General features: G+C 41.5%; 1 protein-coding gene across 1 annotated transcript; it reads left to right on the forward strand.

Moving 5' to 3' along the window:
- The first annotated feature begins 11,367 nt into the window (after nucleotides 1–11,367).
- On the forward strand, nucleotides 11,368–12,190 carry LOC125520031 (ferredoxin, chloroplastic). The gene has a single exon (XM_048684819.1). It carries the CDS (start codon nucleotides 11,462–11,464, stop codon nucleotides 11,891–11,893), a length of 432 nt encoding a protein of 143 aa, XP_048540776.1. The 5' UTR covers nucleotides 11,368–11,461; the 3' UTR covers nucleotides 11,894–12,190.
- The last annotated feature ends 9,316 nt before the right edge of the window (nucleotides 12,191–21,506 follow it).

Raw genomic sequence — 21,506 nt, forward strand, 5'->3', positions numbered from 1 at the left:
TCTACTTTCACTAGCTGCCTGACATGGTCTTCTCGTTCATCAAATGAATGTTAAGACTGCTTTCCTAAATGGAGAGTTGGACGAGGAAATTTATATGGAACAACCAGATGAGTTTGTACTAGATGGCCAGGAAGGAAAAGTGTGCAAGTTGCTGAAGTCTTTGTATGGACTCAAGCAAGCACCTAAACAGTGGCATGAGAAGTTTGAAAGAACTTTAATAGCTACAGGCTTTGTTGTAAATGAAGCTGGCAAATGTGTGTACTATCGCCATGGTGGGGGCGAGGGAGTCATCCTTTGCTTGTATGTTGACGACATACTGATTTTCGGAACAAATATGAATGTTATTAAGGAGGTCAAGGACTTTCTATCTCGCTGTTTTGAGATGAAAGATTTAGGAGTGGTTGATGTCATTCTAAACATCAAGTTGTTGAGAGACAATGATGATGGGATCACATTGCTTCAATCTCACTATACGGAAAAGATCTTGAGTCGCTTTGGGTACAGTGACTGCAAGTCCTCTCCAACATCATATGATGCTAGTGTGTTGCTTCGAAAGAATCGAAGAATTGCTAGAGACCAATTGAAGTATTCTCAGATTATTGGCTCGCTTATGTACTTAGCCAGTGCTACAAGACCTGACATCTCTTTTGCTGTTAGCAAACTGAGTCGGGTTTTTTCAAAACCAGGAGATGTGCATTGGAAAGCTCTAGAAAGAGTTTTGCGTTATTTGAAAGGCACTGCGAATTATGGAATTCACTACACTGGGCACCCAAAGGTGCTTGAAGGGTATAGTGACTCAAACTGGATCTCAGATGCTGATGAGATAAAGTCCACGAGCGGTTATGTATTCATTCATGGAGGTGGCACTGTTTCTTGGAAGTCTTGCAAGCAGACCATCTTAACGAGGTCAACAATGGAAGCAGAACTCACAGCACTAGATACAGCTACGGTCGAAGCAGATTGGCTTCGTCGGCTCTTGAATGACTTGCCGGTTGTTGAGAAACCTGTACCGGGTATTCTCATGAACTGCGACAATCAAACTATGATCACGAAAGTGAGCAGCTCAAAGAATAACATGAAGTCATCAAGACACATTCAGAGAAGGTTAAAATCTGTCAGGAAAATGAAAATCTCCGGAGTTATTGCATTGGATTATATCCAAACGGCTAAAAATCTGGCAGATCCTTTTACTAAGGGTCTATCACGTAATGTGATAGATAATGCATCGAGGGAGATGGGTATGAGACCCACATATGAGTTGTTCATAGTGGTAACCTATTCTTTGTGATCGGAGATCCTGTGAATTAGATGTGGAAGACAAGCTGTTGGTCAACTGAGAGGACAATATCCTTACTATTAACAATACCACTCCTTGAAGATGCAATACTCTTCTAATCTGCATGGCAGGTTGATGTATATCTTAATGTGTTTTAAGTGGCTCTTTTAAGCAGAGATGTTGTCCTGCAGAACATCTTTTGAAGAACACACCTATATGAGTCTGATTGTTAAATGTCGCAATCTATGAGAGTAGGATTCTCTCTAGTAAACTCATGAAAGGGCTCAGAGTATGACGCATAAGCTCCACCCGCGTGGAAGACCCACGGTAGCTACGTATCGGTCAAGGCTTTATGTGAAGCTAGATTCGCAGAAAACTTGCAGTTCAAGGCCCAGTCCACTGTTCAAGTTGCTTACTAGTGTAGCATAGAGTTCTAGGTGGAAGTTCAACTTAACAGTCTCCACTGCAATATCGGTATATAAAACAGTGTTTTGAAACCAAAGGTAAATTTTGTGTGCCTCTGGGATCTGGTGGGGGATTGCTGGAATTTTGTCTATTTTGGGCCTAGCCAACAGCAGTTTCAGAAATTCCTAATAAATCCTAGAGGCCCATGCAACCCATTCGTGCAAGGCAAGAGGTGGAACAAAGTTTAGTCCCACATTACTAGTTTAGAGGGTGTTGGACCTCTTTATAAGGAAGGCTTTTTCTCCACATGTATGAGGATGAGAACAAGAGGGACATTCACGCGCGCTCCTCCTCCACCGCCCACCTCGCCACGCCTCGCCTCGCCTCGCCTCGCCTTCTCCTGTGCCTATAAAAAGGAGGTCGCTCCTCCCAGAGAGACACACCAGAACGACACAACCCTCTAGCCTCCGGAACCACACCTTTTGAGTCCTGTACGGGAGAAGGGTGATAAGGTTTTTGGGGAGCGCTCTGCGCGACTACTGGCTTCTTCATCATGGACTCCGACGACTTCTTCCCCGACGTCGACAACCTCATCAACGACATGGCTGGAGAGGATGTCGACCCCAAGTCCAGTGCTTCTGCTGCTGCTATCCCGTATGTGTTCTTGCTCTTTTTGTTAGATGTCCTTCCACAGCTCTTTGCTCTAGTTTCTGCCCTACATATGTTAGGTTCTACTTCATATATGCAACTTCATCTAGTGTCTGTTCTACATGTGTTTAGTTCAAGTTCATATATGCAGATACTATTTACCTTCTCTCTGTCAGATTGCATGACTTGCTTTATCTCTGCTATATTAGTCATGCTTTATCTATTATTTCTGTTAGCAAAGTTATTTGGTAAATTGCTCATATTTCCAACATTTAGTGCGTCGGGACCAACATTGCTTTAGCAAACGCCCAAAGATGCGCACCCAAAAAGCAGACAGTGCAAATTGTGAAGCGCGCGTAATCCAAAGCCCAAAATATGCTGCGCGCGATAGCATTTTTCAGCGCGCGCCCCAAATTTTTTAGCGCTACAGCATCTGCTAGAGCTGTTGGGCACCCAAAAAAACTATTTTTTAATGCGCGGAGCTCTTTTTGGACGCCTGTTGGAGATGCTCTAAAAGGAAACCGAGTTATACTAGACACAATAAGCTATACCTTATTACATTTTTGCAATAGAATAATTTATTAGGTCTTTGCATATTTGGAATAAAACTAGCATGAGAAAATCTACTAAAATTAGTCCACCCACAGAATGAAAATAAATATGAAACGGTATGAAATAGTCCAAAGTGTGGCTTCACTTAATAAATAATGAAATGTCTCTTACCAAAACATATTTAGAAAAAGGTTTTTTTTATTTTTTTAGCGACCATTTTTCCAAGTTCCTGACATCTAAGTAAAGATTTTTCATGCATAAGACAAACTATGACAAGCTAAAGTAATTAGTCCAACAAAATGACAGTACACGCAATAATAATATAAATGAATTTTGTTTGTCTGTCCGTCCAAATATAAAATCGTGCATCTCACCTGTGGCATGCATAGACAATAGCACAGTTGGCTAGCTTGCTCGTGCTCCATCCTGTAGTCGCAGGTTCCAAAGCTCCACGCTACAGCAGTCATTTATTTTCAGCCACCCACTGACAGATGGGCCCGCTCGGAGAGAGAGAGAGAGTTGCTCTTGCTATACACGATAAATACAGGGCGACGAAGCTCAGGACTGCTCTCCAAGTTCGAAGACTGTATACGTCTGGTATTTTCAAGTACGAGAATCGTACTGAAGCACTTTCTGAGTATGAGGACCATTTTGGACCTAACCAGCAAGTATAAGGATGATAGGTGCAATTATCTCGACCGAAAATACAATGGGTCTCGGGTCCCATTGCACGTAAATTGAAAAAAAGTGTTTAACCCTAAAAAAAGTTTTAAAAATTCAAAAAGAGTCAAAATTTTCTTTCTTTCTTGAATTCAAACATGATCAAGTAGTACACTCGTGTAAAAAGTTTCGTGAAGGAATGGATGCAACCGACCCCGCAAAAAGGATGCAGATGCAACCGACCCCTAAAAAAAGATGCAACCGACCCCAAGGTCAATTTTTTTTTTGAGATTACAAGAAATGTGAACTGTAACCTTTACATAGTGTCGATTTTGTTTTTTCCGCCTAAAATACCACGCGAGTCATTCCTCCGTGTAACTTTTCACACGAGTATTACGCTAGACCATGTTTATTACAAAAATGTTTTAGAAATGTTCAAATTTTTTATTTTTCTAAAATAAGTTTTTCATTTCATGTGCATTGCCATCCATGTTCTAAAGATCCGCATCAAATCAGAAGAACCCTCAAATATGTTAGGATTACCTACTGCTAGTTGAGGAAGAGCAGCACCAACATAAAAAAGGTGGGTTGTTCTACTACTCATTCTAGAATGAGAGAAGAGAGAAACAACACGCGCTCACTCACTCAATCACACCACACGCCACACCACACAATGTGCACGTCGCATTTGGTGAATCGTGTTTGAGTTCGGGCTAATGTTATGTGCCTTGCTGGGAGAACTTCTTTTGCTTGGCAGTGCACTGCATAGCTCTAAGTGTACATGCCAATGTTCAAGTTCGTTGTGGACACATTTTATACTTTCAAAAAGTTCTTTCACCATGTGTTAGTTGCATCTATTCAGCTTCACATTTGTCCTCTCTATATAGATAAGATGCACATGAGAGAGGCTGCACACAGAACACGCATGCATGCTCACACACACACATACACACATGCTGAGTTCCTGGTGTTGAAATGCCTCTCCGGCAACCCCATCCCGGTATTTGCGTGCACAATCTTCCAGGAGAGCAGGCCTTTGAAACCGCATCCCTTGAGAACATGTACCAGGTAAGAGACGATAAGATTTTTGGGGAACGTCTCAAGGCGACTCCTCACTCAAGTTCGACTAGATACTCTACATCGGTCCGCCTACTTCCTCCATGCCAGTGACTCTTCGTCTGCACCACCATGGCTGATGAAGTTGTTGCATCAGATTTTATGGAGCCCTCATATGCCATGAACATTTCTTTTGGTGACATGCACCTTTGATCTATATGTGTATGTGTGCTTGATATTTCTTAGTCTATTGTATACGATTTGCCATGTCAATAACCTTGTGACGATGCTAATCTAAATTAGGCTTACCAAATACTGTCTCATCTCCTAACACAATACACTCATAAGGTCTTCCAAGGTGGCCACACCCACACATTGTTGTCTTACATGACCAATGGCAAAGGGCCTTCTCCTTGAACCAAACATATTTCCCTCTTTTAGAGACGAGTAGCTCCAGAAGATTTACAAATTTAAAAACATGCCTCCTCAATCATATCAAGTATGCCATATTATTATTATTTTGCATATTATAATTAGTGTTCACTATTATGGCTAATAAGAATAGTCTCAATGCCATATACAATAAGAATTCACACTCAAGAATGTCATCTACCATCTCGTCAGCATCGGAGGCATGGAAAAGATGGCACATGAGCACGAGGAGGAAAGGGAAGCTACACGAAGGGGCTCTCTCTGGGTCAGAGGAGCCGTGGGAGTCGGTGCCGACGACCATAGGACCTCCTCGCCGACTAACCTAGCCATGACTAGGGCCCTGTTTGTTTGGGCTTTTGCTTCTGCTTTTGCAGCTTTTCCATTTTGACCAAAACGCCATAAAAGCTTCTAAACAGGGCCTAGGGTTCACCACGGGGCATGTTCGGAGGCAGAAGTCAGCATGATGGCATGGAGTCATAGTGGTGGGTCCCGTTCGATAGTTGGCGGTGCTCATTAATAGTTTGAAAGTGCATCCCGAGATACCCTATTGGTTTCGGTGATTTATGACAAAACCATTATAGAGGACTAATGATTTCAATAAGCTTGTTTTAGAGACTATGACTAATTTTCTTATGCCGCCCCCGGGCTATAGTTGGAACATCAATGATAATGGACGTGGAGTATTTGCACCCGAGTTCAAATGCTCCTGGCACTAGTGGAAAAAAGCCTACCTATGGCGTGGCAAAAAGTGCCTTACTAGCGTAGAGGCCCAACGCCATCAATATGGCGCCAGTGAAAATAGTTTAGTGGTGGCGTTGGCAGACACGTCAGCGGTAATTCTAGTACTGATGGCGTGCCACCTGGCTAACGCCAGCAATATATCGTGTTATCTATGGTGTTTATTGTGAGGCAATGCCAGCAATTTGTATTTTTGAGCAATAAAAAATATACCCAGCGATTAGTATATGTCCAGCCATTTAAACTTCTAGTGGTAAGACTCAAATCCACAAAATATACCCAGCTATTACTACAGTTTTCAGTAACTAGCTTGCTACTACCTACAAGCAAAAGTTATCCGATGGCTACCTTTATACAAGCAAAAGGTATCGCCATCGATCTCACGCAACTTGTTATCCGCGCGCTAACTAGTTACGATGAAGAATGATCCTCATCTCACGCAACTTGTTCCTGCTGCTCTCTCCCTCCCGTCTGAAATAGACTTTGCGGGTCTTCAGCTCCACCCTCTCGGCCTCCAGGAGCCGTATCTCCTTCTTCATAGACTCGATCTCGGTGACTAGTAGCTGCTTCTAGTCGATGAGCTTCAATTTCTTATCGCACAGATCGGAGATCTCATCGATCATATCGCCCTTCTCTTTCTTCGGGGAGTCAATCAACTCGTTAAGTGCCTTCATTGTACTCTCCTTTGACGCGACAAGCTCACGGCTGAGCATGTCCATGTCACGTACCGGTAGCTGCTGCTGGACCGGTTCTGGAGATGAGTCTCGTGCATACGCCACTAGTAGAAAAGGGGGCTTTGGTCCAGGCCGGGTAACCCCATTAGTCCCGGTTCAGTCCAGAACCGGGACCAATGGGGCATTGGTCCCGGTTCGTGAGCCCAGAGGGCCGGCCGGGCCACGTGGGCCATTGGTCCCGGTTCATCTGGACCTTTTGGTCCCGGTTGGTGGGATGAACCGGGACCAATGGGCCTCGCTCCTGGCCCACAACCATTGGTCCCGGTTCATGCCTCAAACCGGGACTAAAGATTAGACCTTTAGTACCGGTTTGAGGCACGAACCGGGACTAATGGGGATGAGACCTTTAGTCCCGGTTCGTGCCACGAACCGGTACTAAAGGTCCCATTTTCAAACTCTACCCCCCCCTCCCCGTGGATCGCCTTTTCAGTTTTTTAAAAAATAAAAGAAAATGATGGAAATGTCAAAAAATAAAAGAAAATAAGTTTCCCATGTGATATGTGGTCTAGTTGTTGGGAAAATTTGCAAATGTGATTTTTGACTTTATTTGCAAAATCTCTCTGAAATTTGTAAAAATGGGCATAACTTTTGCATACTAACTCGGATGAAAAAGTTTTTTATATGAAAAATCATCTACTCAAAAAGTTACATCCGAATTTAACGGGGGGTTTCTCAAAAACCTAATAGAAAAAAAGTTACGGGGCTTTTAAGATCTAGAGTGAAAAAAATCGAAAAAAATTCAAACAGTGGGCAAACTGTGGTCAAACAATGGTCAAACTAATTATTCTAGAATATTAGTGTTACTAAATAATTATTTCAGTTATTTCAATTTTGGTCAAATCTGGTCAAACTGTGGTCAAACAATGGTCAAACTAATTATTCAAGAAATATTAGTGTTACTAAATAATTATTGTTTTTAAAAACAATAGTTTCAAAATAAAACTATGAAATGTGTCACTTCATGCTCAAGCAAAATTCCTGAAGGTTAATAGGATTGACATCTTAGTATTGTCAGGAAAATAACAAGTGTAGACTTGGAGCGAGGGAGAATAGAACCCGAAAGTTAAGCGTGCTCAGGCTGGGGGAGTGGGAGGATGGGTGACCGTTCGGGAAGTTAGATGATTTGGAATGATGAGGGGTGATTAGAGGATAAATTGAGAAGTGATGAGGGGTGGTGATTACAGACTAGAGGTTAAAATAATTCAGAAATTTGAAAATAAAAAAAAATTCAAAAAAAATTAAAATTTTTTTTTTAAAAAAAAATCATAAAATTTCCTTTAGTCCCGGTTGGTGTTACCAACCGGGACAAAAGGTGGAGCTCCACGTGGCCGCGCCCTTTAGTCCCGGTTCTGGATTGAACCGGGACTAAAGGGAGAGGCATTAGTACCGACATTTTAGTCCCGGTTCCAGAACCGGGACTAAAGGCCCTTATGAACCGGGACTGAAGGCCCTTTTTCTACTAGTGCGCCTAGCAAGTTAAATATTTGAAATCATCAATAAAGAATGGTTAGATGATATATGTATATATGCATGTGTTTGCAATGCTATGGATTTTTTTATAAATCTTACCTGGTTGGTGCTCGTTTCGCCTTTGTCAACTTCATCATAGGCCGCGAAGTTGCACGATGACTGGTAGTGGCTATTCCAGCTACTCATGGCCGGAACTTCAAAATAATGACAAATATAGGTTATTATGACAAGAACCAAACACACATGTCCTTAGTTCTGACAAGAACCAAACACACATGTCAAACAAGATTAACAAGTAAGTTACAAGCAAGTTGCATCCAATTTGATTTGTAAGTTGATAATATATATTGCCTTGTTGATCAAACAAGAATAACAAGTAAGTTGATAATAATGCCAATCAAAGTACGGCATGTGATCTAATGCCAATCATAACAATAATAACAAGTAAGTTGATAATAATGCCAATTAAAGTATGGCAAGTGATCTAATACACTTACACAAATTCTACAACCTAACTGATCTATATAGAGGCATGTCAACTTGTCAAGTAAACAAAGGAAATTATGTTATTTTATGGGAGTAAACAATGAAACCCTGATCTAAACATCCACATGATGATCATTGATGCAAAATGCAGATACAAAATGCCACTGCCACTGTCACTGTCATATGTTCATTCATGTTACCATACAACTAAAAGGCCTCGATAATGATACCACCTGCTATCTTCATTTATCCTTAGTTCTGTTTCATAGAACTAAAAATGCATACAAGATGTCCATGGATGCTACTTATCACTTCCATTTAGAGGCTTCCATGTTGCTTCATATCTTCAGACTTACTTAGCACTTCCATTTAGAGGCATAGTGTTTATTTTATGAATCTTGCATGATAGTATTGGACTGGGGATTGTTTACTATACAATAATAAATGTACAGAGCTTCAGTCAAAGCATCGACCACTCAGTTTGATGCGGATGAATTTTTATCGCAGCTTTTGTTGAAGATACAACAAGAATTTTGATTTGGCGAAGATGGAGGCGATGAACTCACCAAGGGACGAAGATGGAGGCGATAAACCGTCGTCTCTTCCATCGCCGCCGCCATCGTCGAAGAACCCCTAGCTCAAGATGAAATGAACTCCAATCAAATTGGAGGGCAACAAGCGACGGGAAAGGGAGAGGGGGGGGGAGCGGAAGATTACCTAACCACCGGCGACAGAGGGAGAGTGCGTCGAGAGAGGGAGAGCAGCCGGCGACGACGAGCGAAGAGAGAGGGAGAGGAAGGGGAACGAGAGAGAGGGAGTGGGGTGAGGGTGTCGTTGCCCTGGTTTTGACCCCCACGGCCTCCTAATACTTGGGCTTGGCCCAATGCTATAAAAAAGATCACCACATAAAAAACTAAAAACGAAAAAATATATAAACTATTTGAAGGCTCAAAACTATATATTTCAAGTCTTAAACTAAAAAGGAAAAAAAGTAATTTTAAAGTCTCAAAGTATGTATTTCAAAAAATATCATTATTTCCATTTAAAAATAATAGAAATTTAATAAAAGTAAACTATAATATACTATAAAAAAGATCACATAAAAAACAAAAAAAAATGTAAGTGTCAAACCACATATTTGAAGGCTCAAAACTATATATTTCAAGTCTTAAACTAAAAAGGAAAAAAAGTAAATTTGAAGTCTCAAAGTACATATTTTAAAAAATGTCATTATTTCCATTTAAAAATAATAAAAAGATAATAAAAGTAAATTATAATATACTATAAAAAAGATCACCACATAAAAAACTAATAATAAAAAAATGTAAGTGTCAAACCACATGTACACATATTTGAAGGCTCAAAACTATATATTTCAAGTCTTAAACTAAAAAGGAAAAAAGTAAATTTAAAGTCTCAAAGTACATATTTTAAAAATGTCATTATTTCCATTTAAAAATAATTTTTTTAATAAAAGTTAACTACAATATACAAAAAAGATCACCACATAAAAAACTAATAATAAAAAAAATGTAAGTGTCAAACCACATGTACACATATTTGAAGGCTCAAAACTATATATTTCAAGTCTTAAACTAAAAAGGAAAAAAGTAAATTTAAAGTCTCAAAGTACATATTTTAAAAATGTCATTATTTCCATTTAAAAATAATTTTTTTAATAAAAGTTAACTACAATATACAAAAAAGATCACCACATAAAAAACTAAAAAGAAAAAAAATGTAACTATCAAACCACATATTTGAAGGTAACTATAAATTTCAAGTCTTAAACTAAAAAGGAAAAAAAAGTAAATTTAAAGTCTCAAAGTACATATTTAAAAAATGCCATTATTTCTATTTAAAATAAAATATAAGAATGTTTTGGCATTGAAAAAAATAACAATACTGGCGTTGGAAACAACAACACGACATAACTATATATAATAGTACTAGCGTTACGTGCTATTCCACGACGACACTATATTACGTCTAATACAAATTGTTGATCCCATAAACTTCTGACGCTATCCTGTCTTCCAATGCCACAACTATGCCCCTACTAATGTCATACCAAATAAGCCAATGTCACAACTATTTAAAATAAATAGTGCTGGTGTTGGTTGTAAATAGCGCGTCACCAACGGAAGTTGTGGCTAACACTTTTTCCACTAGTGCGGTGAACAGTAAAATCGAGGATAAAACAAATTCAAAAGTTCCTGTTTTTTTGGTAACCTTTGACAAATTTTCTATGTGCTTGCAAAAATTTACCATGAATGAAAATTTCTGTAAGTCATGGCAAGAAAAACTAAATCGATACTTAAAAAATGCTATCTTTTTAAGCATTTTAGAGTGCTGGTTTTTGTTTTGGCCATGACTTCCACGAATGTCATTTCGTGATGAAAATTTTCAAGCATAGAAAACTTTTGTCAAATGTTACAAAAAAAATAGAATCTTTTGATTTTTTTTAATTTTCTTTCGAGTTTACTATTCACCCAAGCTTATTTGAGCTCGGGAGCAGAAGAACACTTTTAGTGTTTTCTTTTTAGGGGTAACACTTTTAGTGTTACTGTTACAGTTTTCGTTCAAACATGTTACAGCTACTACATTGCCACCTCAAAAGAAGTTAATAGTTCCTACTAGTTAGTAGCCACACACATGGAGCGACTCACGCAGCTCCAACCAATTAAAGTTTCGTGAATCTTCGATCGCTATTCATTTGGCCTCGCTCGACGTCACGCGGCTCTCGTGACCACTTATGTCCCCCCGATGGATGTCGCCGGCCACACGCCCCTCGACGACGACGAGATGAGCAGCGTGTGATCCTCGTCGCCCGCCCATCCAAGCGAAGATAAGACGCCCACTCCCTTCCCTCCACATGGCACCCACCCCGAATCCCTTACTTATTCCCGCCCCCCTCACTCCTCCATCCCCTAGCTCGCTCGCCTATCCTCTCCAGCTCCCCAGCCACACAGAGAAAGAGCGTCTAAGCTCCAGCTAGCTTGCAATGGCCGCCGCACTGAGCCTCCGCGCGCCCTTCTCCCTGCGCGCCGTCGCGCCACCGGCGCCCCGCGTGGCCCTCGCGCCCGCGGCCCTCAGCCTCGCCGCCGCCAAGCAGGTGCGGGGAGCCAGGCTCCGCGCGCAGGCGACGTACAAGGTGAAGCTGGTGACGCCCGAGGGCGAGGTGGAGCTGGAGGTCCCCGACGACGTCTACATCCTCGACCAGGCCGAGGAGGAGGGGATCGACCTGCCCTACTCCTGCCGCGCCGGCTCCTGCTCCTCCTGCGCCGGCAAGTTGGTGTCCGGCGAGATCGACCAGTCCGACCAGAGCTTCCTCGACGACGACCAGATGGAGGCAGGGTGGGTGCTCACCTGCCACGCCTACCCCAAGTCCGACATCGTCATCGAGACCCACAAGGAGGAGGAGCTCACCGCATAAGCTGCCATACCTATCTCTCTTTGCAAGAGGATCGAGCTGATATCATATTATCTCCTACAGTATCATGCATGCATGGACATCGCCAGATCGATACACCGATTGTTTTGTGCTCGAATGAATTGCTCGATGCATGGTTTGCTCAAGTAATATTGTCTTCGAATTACTACCTTTTTGTACCGTAAGATATACGTACTACTGTCGTAATACTAGCGTGTACCTTGTACGTAACTCGACGTACTGAAATGAATCCTGATGGCTGAGGCGTCTCTCTGATTAATAGTAATATCTTCTTTTTAATTGAGAGACTGCTGAATTACTTGATGAACATCTTACCTGGGACTTTCTTCTATCCACATAATAGGTGCATGCTACGACTTGTTTCAATATGAGTTGCACAATTTTCTCATAATTTTGTTTACCGACAAGGAGACCCCTTCTCCCCACTCATTTTTGTCCTCACTACTGATTTGCTCCAATCCATTTTCAATGAAGCTTTGGACAACAATTTAATAGCTTTGCCCATTATCACTGAAACAACAGAGATTTCCCCTATAATCCAATATGTATGTGATACTATTATTATCTTGCCTGCATGTCCCTTGCAAATTCAACAAGTTCAGAACCTATTGATGCATTTTGGGGTTTACACAGGTCTCAAGGTCAACTACAACAAATCCATGATGGTTCCCATTAATGTACCTGCTCATAAAATCCAGCAACTCTCAGCTATTTTAGGCTCCGCCGAGGGTAATTTCCCCTTTACTTACCTTGGACTTCCTCTTGGCATTTCTAAACCCAAGATTGAAAATTTTGCTCCTCTAATGAAAAGGATTGGATCTAGACTTGCTGGTTCCTCCACAATGCTTTCCTATGGAGAGAAACTCATTCTTGTGAAGTCTATTTTCACTAGCCTACCTACTTTCTTTATGGGCAGTTTAGACCTTCCCACAGGAGTTGTTGACCAAATTATTAAATACTTGAGACATTGCTTTTGGAGGAAGTATGGGATGGAAGGCAGAGGTACTGCTCTTATTCCCCGAGACAAAATTCTTGATGTGCAAACTCAGAACAAAGCTTTGTTGATGAAAGATCCGCATAATTTTTTCAATAGTTATGACCTCCCTTGGGTGGACCTTATATGGAGCTCCTACTATACTTCTACCCCTCCTCGTGTCAGACCTGTTGGTTCCTTCTGGTGGAAGTCTGTTCTCAAATTAATCTCTGATTTTTAAAGCCATCTCTTCCTGCAGCATAGGGCAAGGGAACTATGTTCTTCTGTGGTATACAACTGGGATGGTAACAGATTCATTGATAGATTCCCTAAGCTTCATTCTTTTGCTGTGAATGACCAACTCTCAATTGAGCAAGCACTGCACATCAACCCTCCAAAGGATATATTCCATAGGCCACTCTCCACCCAAGCTTTTTAGCAGTTCCAGGGTGTCCAAAACTTTTTATTGAGCCGAGACCGTAGAACAATAGTTCTACGATATTTTCAATGTATTAATAAAATATTTACAATCATTACAAAAGAGGTCAGACAGGCAATTAGCCCACACCAGTTTTGGGGAAAAATACATTATCAAATTAAAGATGTTGTTCTATCCAACTACCAATCTGTGTTGTCCTAGTCTGTTTGGCTCTTAGCTGCACTACTCGTAGTCCTTCTTTTAGGTAGAATTTCCAAGTGTTCAAATGTGGAGCAGCTGACCTGAAGATCTTATCATTCCTTACTGACCATATACCCCAGCAGGGCATGATCACAATGTCTAGAGCAATATTGGAAGGCAGGTGTTCAATAGTCAACAAGATCTCATCATAAGCTGAAATGCCTCTCTGTTTAGCCGGTATAATATGGTCCCGGCAGAGGAGCGCAAACGGGCAGTCTCAGAAGAGGTGGACAAGGGTTTCTTCAGTTCCTTCCGAGCAAAGGGCATGATACGTCTCCAACGTATCTATAATTTTTGATTGTTCCATGCTATTATATTATCTGTTTTGGATGTTTAATGGGCTTTAATATGCATTTTTATATTATTTTTGGGACTAACCTATTAACCGAAGGCCTAGTGCAAATTGTTGTTTTTTTGTCTATTTCAGTGTTTCGCGGAAAAGGAATATCAAACGGAATGAAACCTTCGCGATGATCTTTTTTAGAATAAACGCAATCCAGGAGACTTGGAGTGGAGGTCAAGGAACCAACGAGGCGGCCACGAGGTAGGGCGGCGCGCCCAAGGGGGGCAGGCGCACCCCCACCCTCGTGGGCCGCTCGTGGCTCCACCGACCTATTTCTTTCGCCTATATATACTTTTATACCCTGAAAACATCCGGGGAGCCACAAAACCACTTTTTCACCGCCGCAACCTTCTGTACCCGTGAGATCCCATCTAGGGACCTTTTTCGGCGATCTGCCAGAGGGGGATTCGATCACAGAGGGCTTGTACATCAACACCATAGCCTCCCCGATGATGTGTGAGTAGTTTACCACAGACCTTCGGGTCCATAGTTATTAGCTAGATGGCTTCTTCTCTCTCTTTGGATCTCAATATAAAGTTCTCCTTGATGTTCTTGGAGATCTATTCGATGTAATTCTTTTTGCGGTGTGTTTGCTGAGATCCGATTAATTGTGGGTTTATGATTAAGATTATCTATGAACAATATTTGATTATTCTCTGAATTCTTATATGCATGATTTGATATCTTTGCAAGTCTCTTCGAATTATCAGTTTGGTTTGGCCTACTAGATTGATGTTTCTTGAAATGGGAGAAATGCTTAGCTTTGGGTTCAATCTTGCGGTGTACTTTCCCAGTGACAGCAGGGGCAGCAAGGCACATATTGTATTGTTGCCATCGAGGATAAAAAGATGGGGTTTATATCATATTGCTTGAGTTTATCCCTCTACATCATGTCATCTTGCCTAATGTGTTACTCTGTTTTTATGAACTTAATACTCTAGATGCATGCTGGATAGCGGTCGATGTGTGGAGTAATAGTAGTAGATGCAGAATCATTTCGGTCTACTTGAAACGGACGTGATGCCTATGTTCATGATCATGCCTAGATATCATCATAACTATGCACTTTTCTATCAATTGCTCGGCAGTAATTTGTTCACCCGCCGTAATATATGCTATCTTGAGAGAAGCCACTAGTGAAACCTATGGCCCCCGGGTCTACTTTACATCATATTATTTTCCCGTCAACTAGCTATTTCTGTCGCCGTTTATTTTGCAATCTTTACTTTCAATCTATACAACAAAAATACCAAAAATATTTATCTTATTATCTCTATCAGATCTCACTTTCGTAAGTGACTGTGAAGGGATTGACAACCCCTTTATGGCATTGGTTGCGAGGTTTTTGTTTGTTTGTGCAGGTACTATGCGACTTGCGTGTAGTCTCCTACTGGATTGATACCTTGGTTCTCAAAAACCGAGGGAAATACTTATACTACTTTGCTGCATCACCCTTTCCTCTTCAAGGAAAAACCGACGCATGCTCAAGAGGTAGCAAGAAGGATTTCTGGCACCGTTGCCGGGGAGATCTACAATCAAGTCAAGACATACCAAGTACCCATCACAAACTCTTATCCCTCACATTACATTATTTGCCATTTGACTCTCGTTTTCCTCTCCCCCACTTCACCCTTACCGTTTTATTAACCCATTGTCGTTTTATTCACCCTTCTTCCGTTCGCCTTCTTTCGCTTGTCTCTTATGCGTCAGTGTGTTAGATCGTTTATTTTGCCCTCATGGCTAGTTCTCCTATCATTGTTAACATTCCCGACAATGAAGTTCTTAATTGTAAACAGAGGGAGGGAGAAAACTTAAAAGATGCTTGCTATAGAATTTGCAATGCTCAAAATAGATCTATTAAAAAGCAATCTACTTCCGTTCTTCTTCGCAATTTTTACGTAGGCATCTGATGTCTACTACACAACCTTCTTCTTGTAGACGTTGTTGGGTCTATAAGTGCACAGGTTTGTAGGACAGTAGCAAATTTCTCTCAAGTGGATGACCTAAGGTTTATCAATCCGTAGGAGGCGTAGGATGAAGATGGTCTCTCTCAAGCAACCCTGCAACCAAATAACAAAGAGTCTCTTGTGTCCCCAACACACCCAATACAATGGTAAATTGTATAGGTGCACTAGTTCGGCGAAGAGATGGTGAAACAAGTGGTATATGGATAGTAGATAAAGGTATTTGTAATCTGAAAATATAAAAACAGCAAGGTAGCAAGTGATAAAAGTGAGCGTAAACGGTATTGCAATGTGTTGAAACAAGGCCTAGGGTTCATACTTTCGCTAGTGTAAGTTCCCTCAACGATACTAACATAATTGGATCATAAAACTATCCCTCAACATGCAACAAAGAGTCACTCCAAAGTCACTAATAGCGGAGAACGAACGAAGAGATTATGGTAGGGTACGAAACCACCTCAAAGTTATTCTTTCCAATCAATCCGTTGGGTTATTCCTATAATTGTCACAAACAACCCTAGAGTTCGTACTAGAATAACACCTTAAGATACAAATCAACCAAAACCCTAATGTCACCTAGATACTCCAATGTCACCTCAAGTATCCGTGGGTATGATTATACGATATGCATCACACAATCTCAGATTCATCTATTCAACCAACACAAAGGACCTCAAAGAGTGCCCCAAAGTTCTACCGGAGAATCATGACGAAAACGTGTGCCAACCCCTATGCATAGGTTCCCAATGTCATGAAACCCTCAAGTTGGTCACCTTAACATACATCAAGTGGCACGTGGTATCCCATTGTCACCACAGATATCCACGACAAGACATACATCAAGTGTTCTCAAGTCTTCAAAGACTCAATCCGATAAGATTACTTTAGAGGGGAAACTCGATTCATTACAAGAGAGAAGAGGGGGGAAGAAACATCATAGGATCCAAATATAATAGCAAAGCTCGCGATACATCAAGATCGTATCATCTCAAGAACACGAGAGAGAGAGAGATCAAACACATAGCTACTGGTACATACCCTCAGCCCCGAGGGAGAACTACTCCCTCCTCGTCATGGAGAGCACTGGGATGATGAAGATGGCCACCGGAGAGGGATTTCCCCCTCCGGCAGGGTGCCGGAACGGGTCTAGATTGGTTTTCGGTGGCTACAGAGGCTTCTGGCGGCGGAACTCCCGATCTATGTTGCGTTCTGGAAGTTTTAGGTCACGTAGGTATATATGGGTGCAGGAGGTATGTCAGGGGAGCCACGGGGGCCCCACGAGGCAGGGGGGCGCGCCCTAGGGGGGTGGGCGCGCCCCCACCCTCGTGGGCAGCTCCTGTATCTTCTGACGTGGGGTCCAAGTCCATCAGGTGTGTTTTCTTCCAAAAATAACTTCTCCAGTTGATTTCGTTCCGTTTCGACTCCGTCTGATATTCCTTTTCTTCAAAACACTGAAATAGGCATAAAACAACAAATCTGGGCTGGGCCTCCGGTTAATAGGTTAGTCCCAAAAATAATATAGAAGTGGAAAATAAAGCCCAATATTGCCCAAAACAGTAGATAATATAGCATGGAGCAATCAAAAATTATAGATACGTTGGAGACGTATCAAGCATCCCCAAGCTTAATTCTTGCTCGTCCTCGAGTAGGTAAATGGTAAAAAGATAATTTTTGATGTGGAATGTTAGTTGGCATAATTTCAATGTAATTCTTCTTAATTGTGGCATGAATATTCAGATCCATAAGATTCAAGACAAAAGTTCATATTGACATAGAAAATAATAATACTTCAAGCATACTAATAAAGCAATTATGTTTTCTCAAAATAACATGGCCAAAGAGAGCTATCCCTACAAAATCATATAGTATGGCTATGATCCATCTTCACCACACAAAATATTTAAATCATGCACAACCCCGATGACAAGCTAAGCAATTGTTTCATACTTTAACTTTTTCAAAACTTTTTCAATCTTCACGCAATACATGAGCGTGAGCCATGGATATAGCACTATAGGCGGAATAGAATGGTGATTGTGGAGAAGACAAAAAGGAGGGGAAGATAGTCTCACATCAACTAGGCGTATCAATGGGCTATGGAGATGCCCATCAATAGATATCAATGTGAGTGAGTAGGGATTGCCATGCAACAAATGCACTAGAGCTATAAATGGATGAAAGCTCAACAAAAGAAACTAGTGGGTGTGCATCCAACTTGCTTGCTCACGAAGATCTAGAGCAATTTGAGGAAGCCCATTATCGGAATATACAAGCCAAGTTCTATAATGTAAAATTCCCACTAGTATATGAAAGTGACAACATATGAGACTCTTTATATGAAGAACATGGTGCTACTTTGAAGCACAATATACGAGACTCGCTATATCATGGTGCTACTTTGAAGCACAAGTGTGGAAAAAGGGATAGTAGCATTGCCCCTTTTTATTTATTTTCTTTTTTTGGGCCTTCTTTTTTTCTTTGGCCTTTCTCTTTTTTTGGGACAATGCTCTATTGAATGATGATCATCACACTTTTATTTATTTACAACTCAATGATTACAAATCGATTCTAAAACAAAGTATGACTCTATATGGATGCCTCCGGCGGTGTACCGGAATATGCAATGAATCAAGAGTGACAAGTATGAATAAATTATGAACGGTGGCTTTGCCACAAATACTTATGTCAACTACATGATCATGCTAAGCAATATGACAATGATGAATGTGTCATGATGAACTATATGGTGGAAAGTTGCATGGCAATATATCTCGAAATGGCTATGGAAATGCCATAATAGGTAGGTATGGTGGCTGTTTTGAGGAAGGTATATGGTAGGTGTATGATACCGGTGAAAAGTGCGCGGTATTAGAGAGGCTAGCAAAGGTGGAAGGGTGAGAGTGCATATAATCCATGGACTCAACATTAGTCATAAAGAACTCATATACTTATTGCAAAAATCTAGAAGTTATCAAAGCAAAGTATTACGTGCATGCTCCTAGGGGGATAGATTGGTAGGAAAAGACCATCGCTCGTCCCCGACCGCCACTCATAAGGAAGACAATCAATAAACAAATCATGCTCCGACTTCATTACATAACGGTTCACCATACGTGCATGCTACGGGAATCACAAACTTCAACACAAGTATCTCTCAAATTCACAACTACTCAACTAGCATGACTCTAATATCACCATCTCCATATGTGAAAACAATTATCAAGCATCAAACTTCTCATAGTATTCAACACACTCATAAGAGAATTTTATTATTCTTGAATACCTAGCATATTAGGATTTTAAGCAAATTACCATGATATTTAAGACTCTCAAAATAATCTAAGTGAAGCATGAGAGTTCATCTATTTCTTCAAAATAAAACTACCACCATGCTCTAAAAGATATAAGTGAAGCACTAGAGCAAATGACAAACTACTCCGAAAGATATAAGTGAAGATCAATGAGTAGTTGAATAATTATGCAACTATGTGAAGACTCTCTAACATTTAATAATTTCAGATCTTGGTACTTTATTCAAACAGCAAGCAAAGCAAAATAAAATGACATCGAAGAATAGCAAACATCATGTGAAGAAGCAAAAAACTTAGGATCAACTGAAACTAACCGATAATTGTTGAAGAAGAAAGGTGGGATGGCAACCGGGGCATCCCCAAGCTTAGATGCTTGAGACTTCTTGAGATATTATCTTGGGGTGCCTTGGGAATCCCCAAGCTTGAGCTTTTGTGTCTCCTTAATTCCTCTCATATCACAATCTCCCTAAATCTCAAAAGCTTCATCCACACAAAACTCAACAAGGACTCGTGAGATAAGTTAATATAAACCATTGACAAAACCTTATCATACTCTACTGTAGAAAATCACTAAAATTATTATTCAACATTGAATACTAAATGTCTCTGCATATTTAATAGTCCTATCCTCAAATAGAATCATTAAAGAAGCAAACATATGCAAACAATGCAAACATAACAGCAATCTGCCTAAACAGGATAGTCTGTAAAGAATGCTGCAACATACATACTTCCCTAGCTCCAAAAAATATGAAATAAAATTCCCACTGTAGTAAATTTATCAGAGCTTAATATGCAAAAGGTTTCAACATTTTATCATATTCTGACTTTTCTAGGGAATTATTGCAACAGCGGTAAACTTTCTGTTTTCAAACAGCAACATGTGGACTTCTAAAATAGGCATAGAAAAGGCTATCAATGCCACTTTTATTGAAATAAAAGATGCAAAACATTTTTCTAAATAACAGCAAGCAAATCCTAACAAAATAAATTGACGCTCCAAGCAAAACACATATCATGTGGCGAATAAAAATATAGCTCCAAGTAAAGTTACCGATGAACGAAGACGAAAGAGGGGATGCCTTCCGGGGCATCCCCAAGCTTAGGCTCTTGGTTGTTGAGGGAGTCCTGGATTAGGGGGTCTCTGGACAGCTGGACTATCTCCATTGACCGGACTGTTAGACTATGAAGATACAAGATTGAAGACTTCGTCTCGTGTCCGGATGGGACTCTACTTGGCGTGGAAGGCAAGCTAGGCAATACGTATATGGATATTTCCTCCTTTGTAACCGACCTTGTGTAACCCTAACCCTCTCCGGTGTTTATATAAACCGAAGGGTTTTAGTCCGTAGGACAACAATCACAACATGCAATCATACCATAGGCTAGCTTCTAGGGTTTAGCCTCTCTGATCTCGTGGTAGATCTACTCTTGTACTACCCATATCATCAATATTAATCAAGCAGGACGTAGGGTTTTACCTCCATCAAGAGATCCCGAACCTGGGTAAAACATCGTGTCCCTTGCCTCCTGTTACCATCCGGCCTAGACGCACAGTTCGGGACCCCCTACGCGAGATCCACCGGTTTTGACACCGACATTGGTGCTTTCATTGAGAGTTCCTCTGTGTCGTCGTCGTTAGGCTTGATGGCTCCTACTATCATCGATAGCGATGCGGTCCAGGGTGAGACTTTTCTCCCCGGACAGATCTTCGTATTCGACGGCTTTGCACTGTGGGATAATTTGCTTGGCCATCTGGAGCAGATCGAAAGCTACGCCCCTGGCCATCAGGTCAGATTTGGAAGTTTGAACTACACGGTCGACATCCGCAGAGACTTGATCTTCGACGGATTCGAGCCACATCCGGGCGCGTCGCACTGTCGCGATGGGTATGACCTAGCTCTGCCGCCGAACAGTACCCCAGAGGCCGCGCCCGCATCAGCTCCGACCCTTAGCTCGGAGCCAACTGCGCCAATTGAGGACGGGTGGTTAGACACCGCCTCAGGGGCTGCAGTCTCAACGGCGATCGAGCCGAACACCAGCATAATCCTCTACGCAGCCCATGACTCCAAGGTGCCGGACTCTTTTTCTGACTTCGAACCGCCCGCGCCCCTGCCAATCGAATCTGATTGGGCGCTGATCATGGAATTCACCACCGCGGACATCTTTCAGCACTCGCCCTTCGGCGACATTCTGAATTCACTAAGGTCTCTCTCTTTGTCAGGAGAGCCCTGGCCGGATTATGGCTAACAGGATTGGGATGCCGACGACGAAGAAATTCAACGCCCACCCACCACCCACTTCGTAGCCACTGTCGACGATTTA

This window comes from Triticum urartu, chromosome 7A (assembly GCF_056163025.1).
Source record: "Triticum urartu cultivar PI428250 chromosome 7A, HENAU_Tu73, whole genome shotgun sequence".
Taxonomy (NCBI): domain Eukaryota; kingdom Viridiplantae; phylum Streptophyta; class Magnoliopsida; order Poales; family Poaceae; genus Triticum; species Triticum urartu.

Coding starts and splice junctions, on each gene's coding strand:
- LOC125520031 (XM_048684819.1), top strand. CDS start 11,462: ATGGCCGCCGCACTGAGCCTCCGCGCGCCCTTCTCCCTGCGCGCCGTC.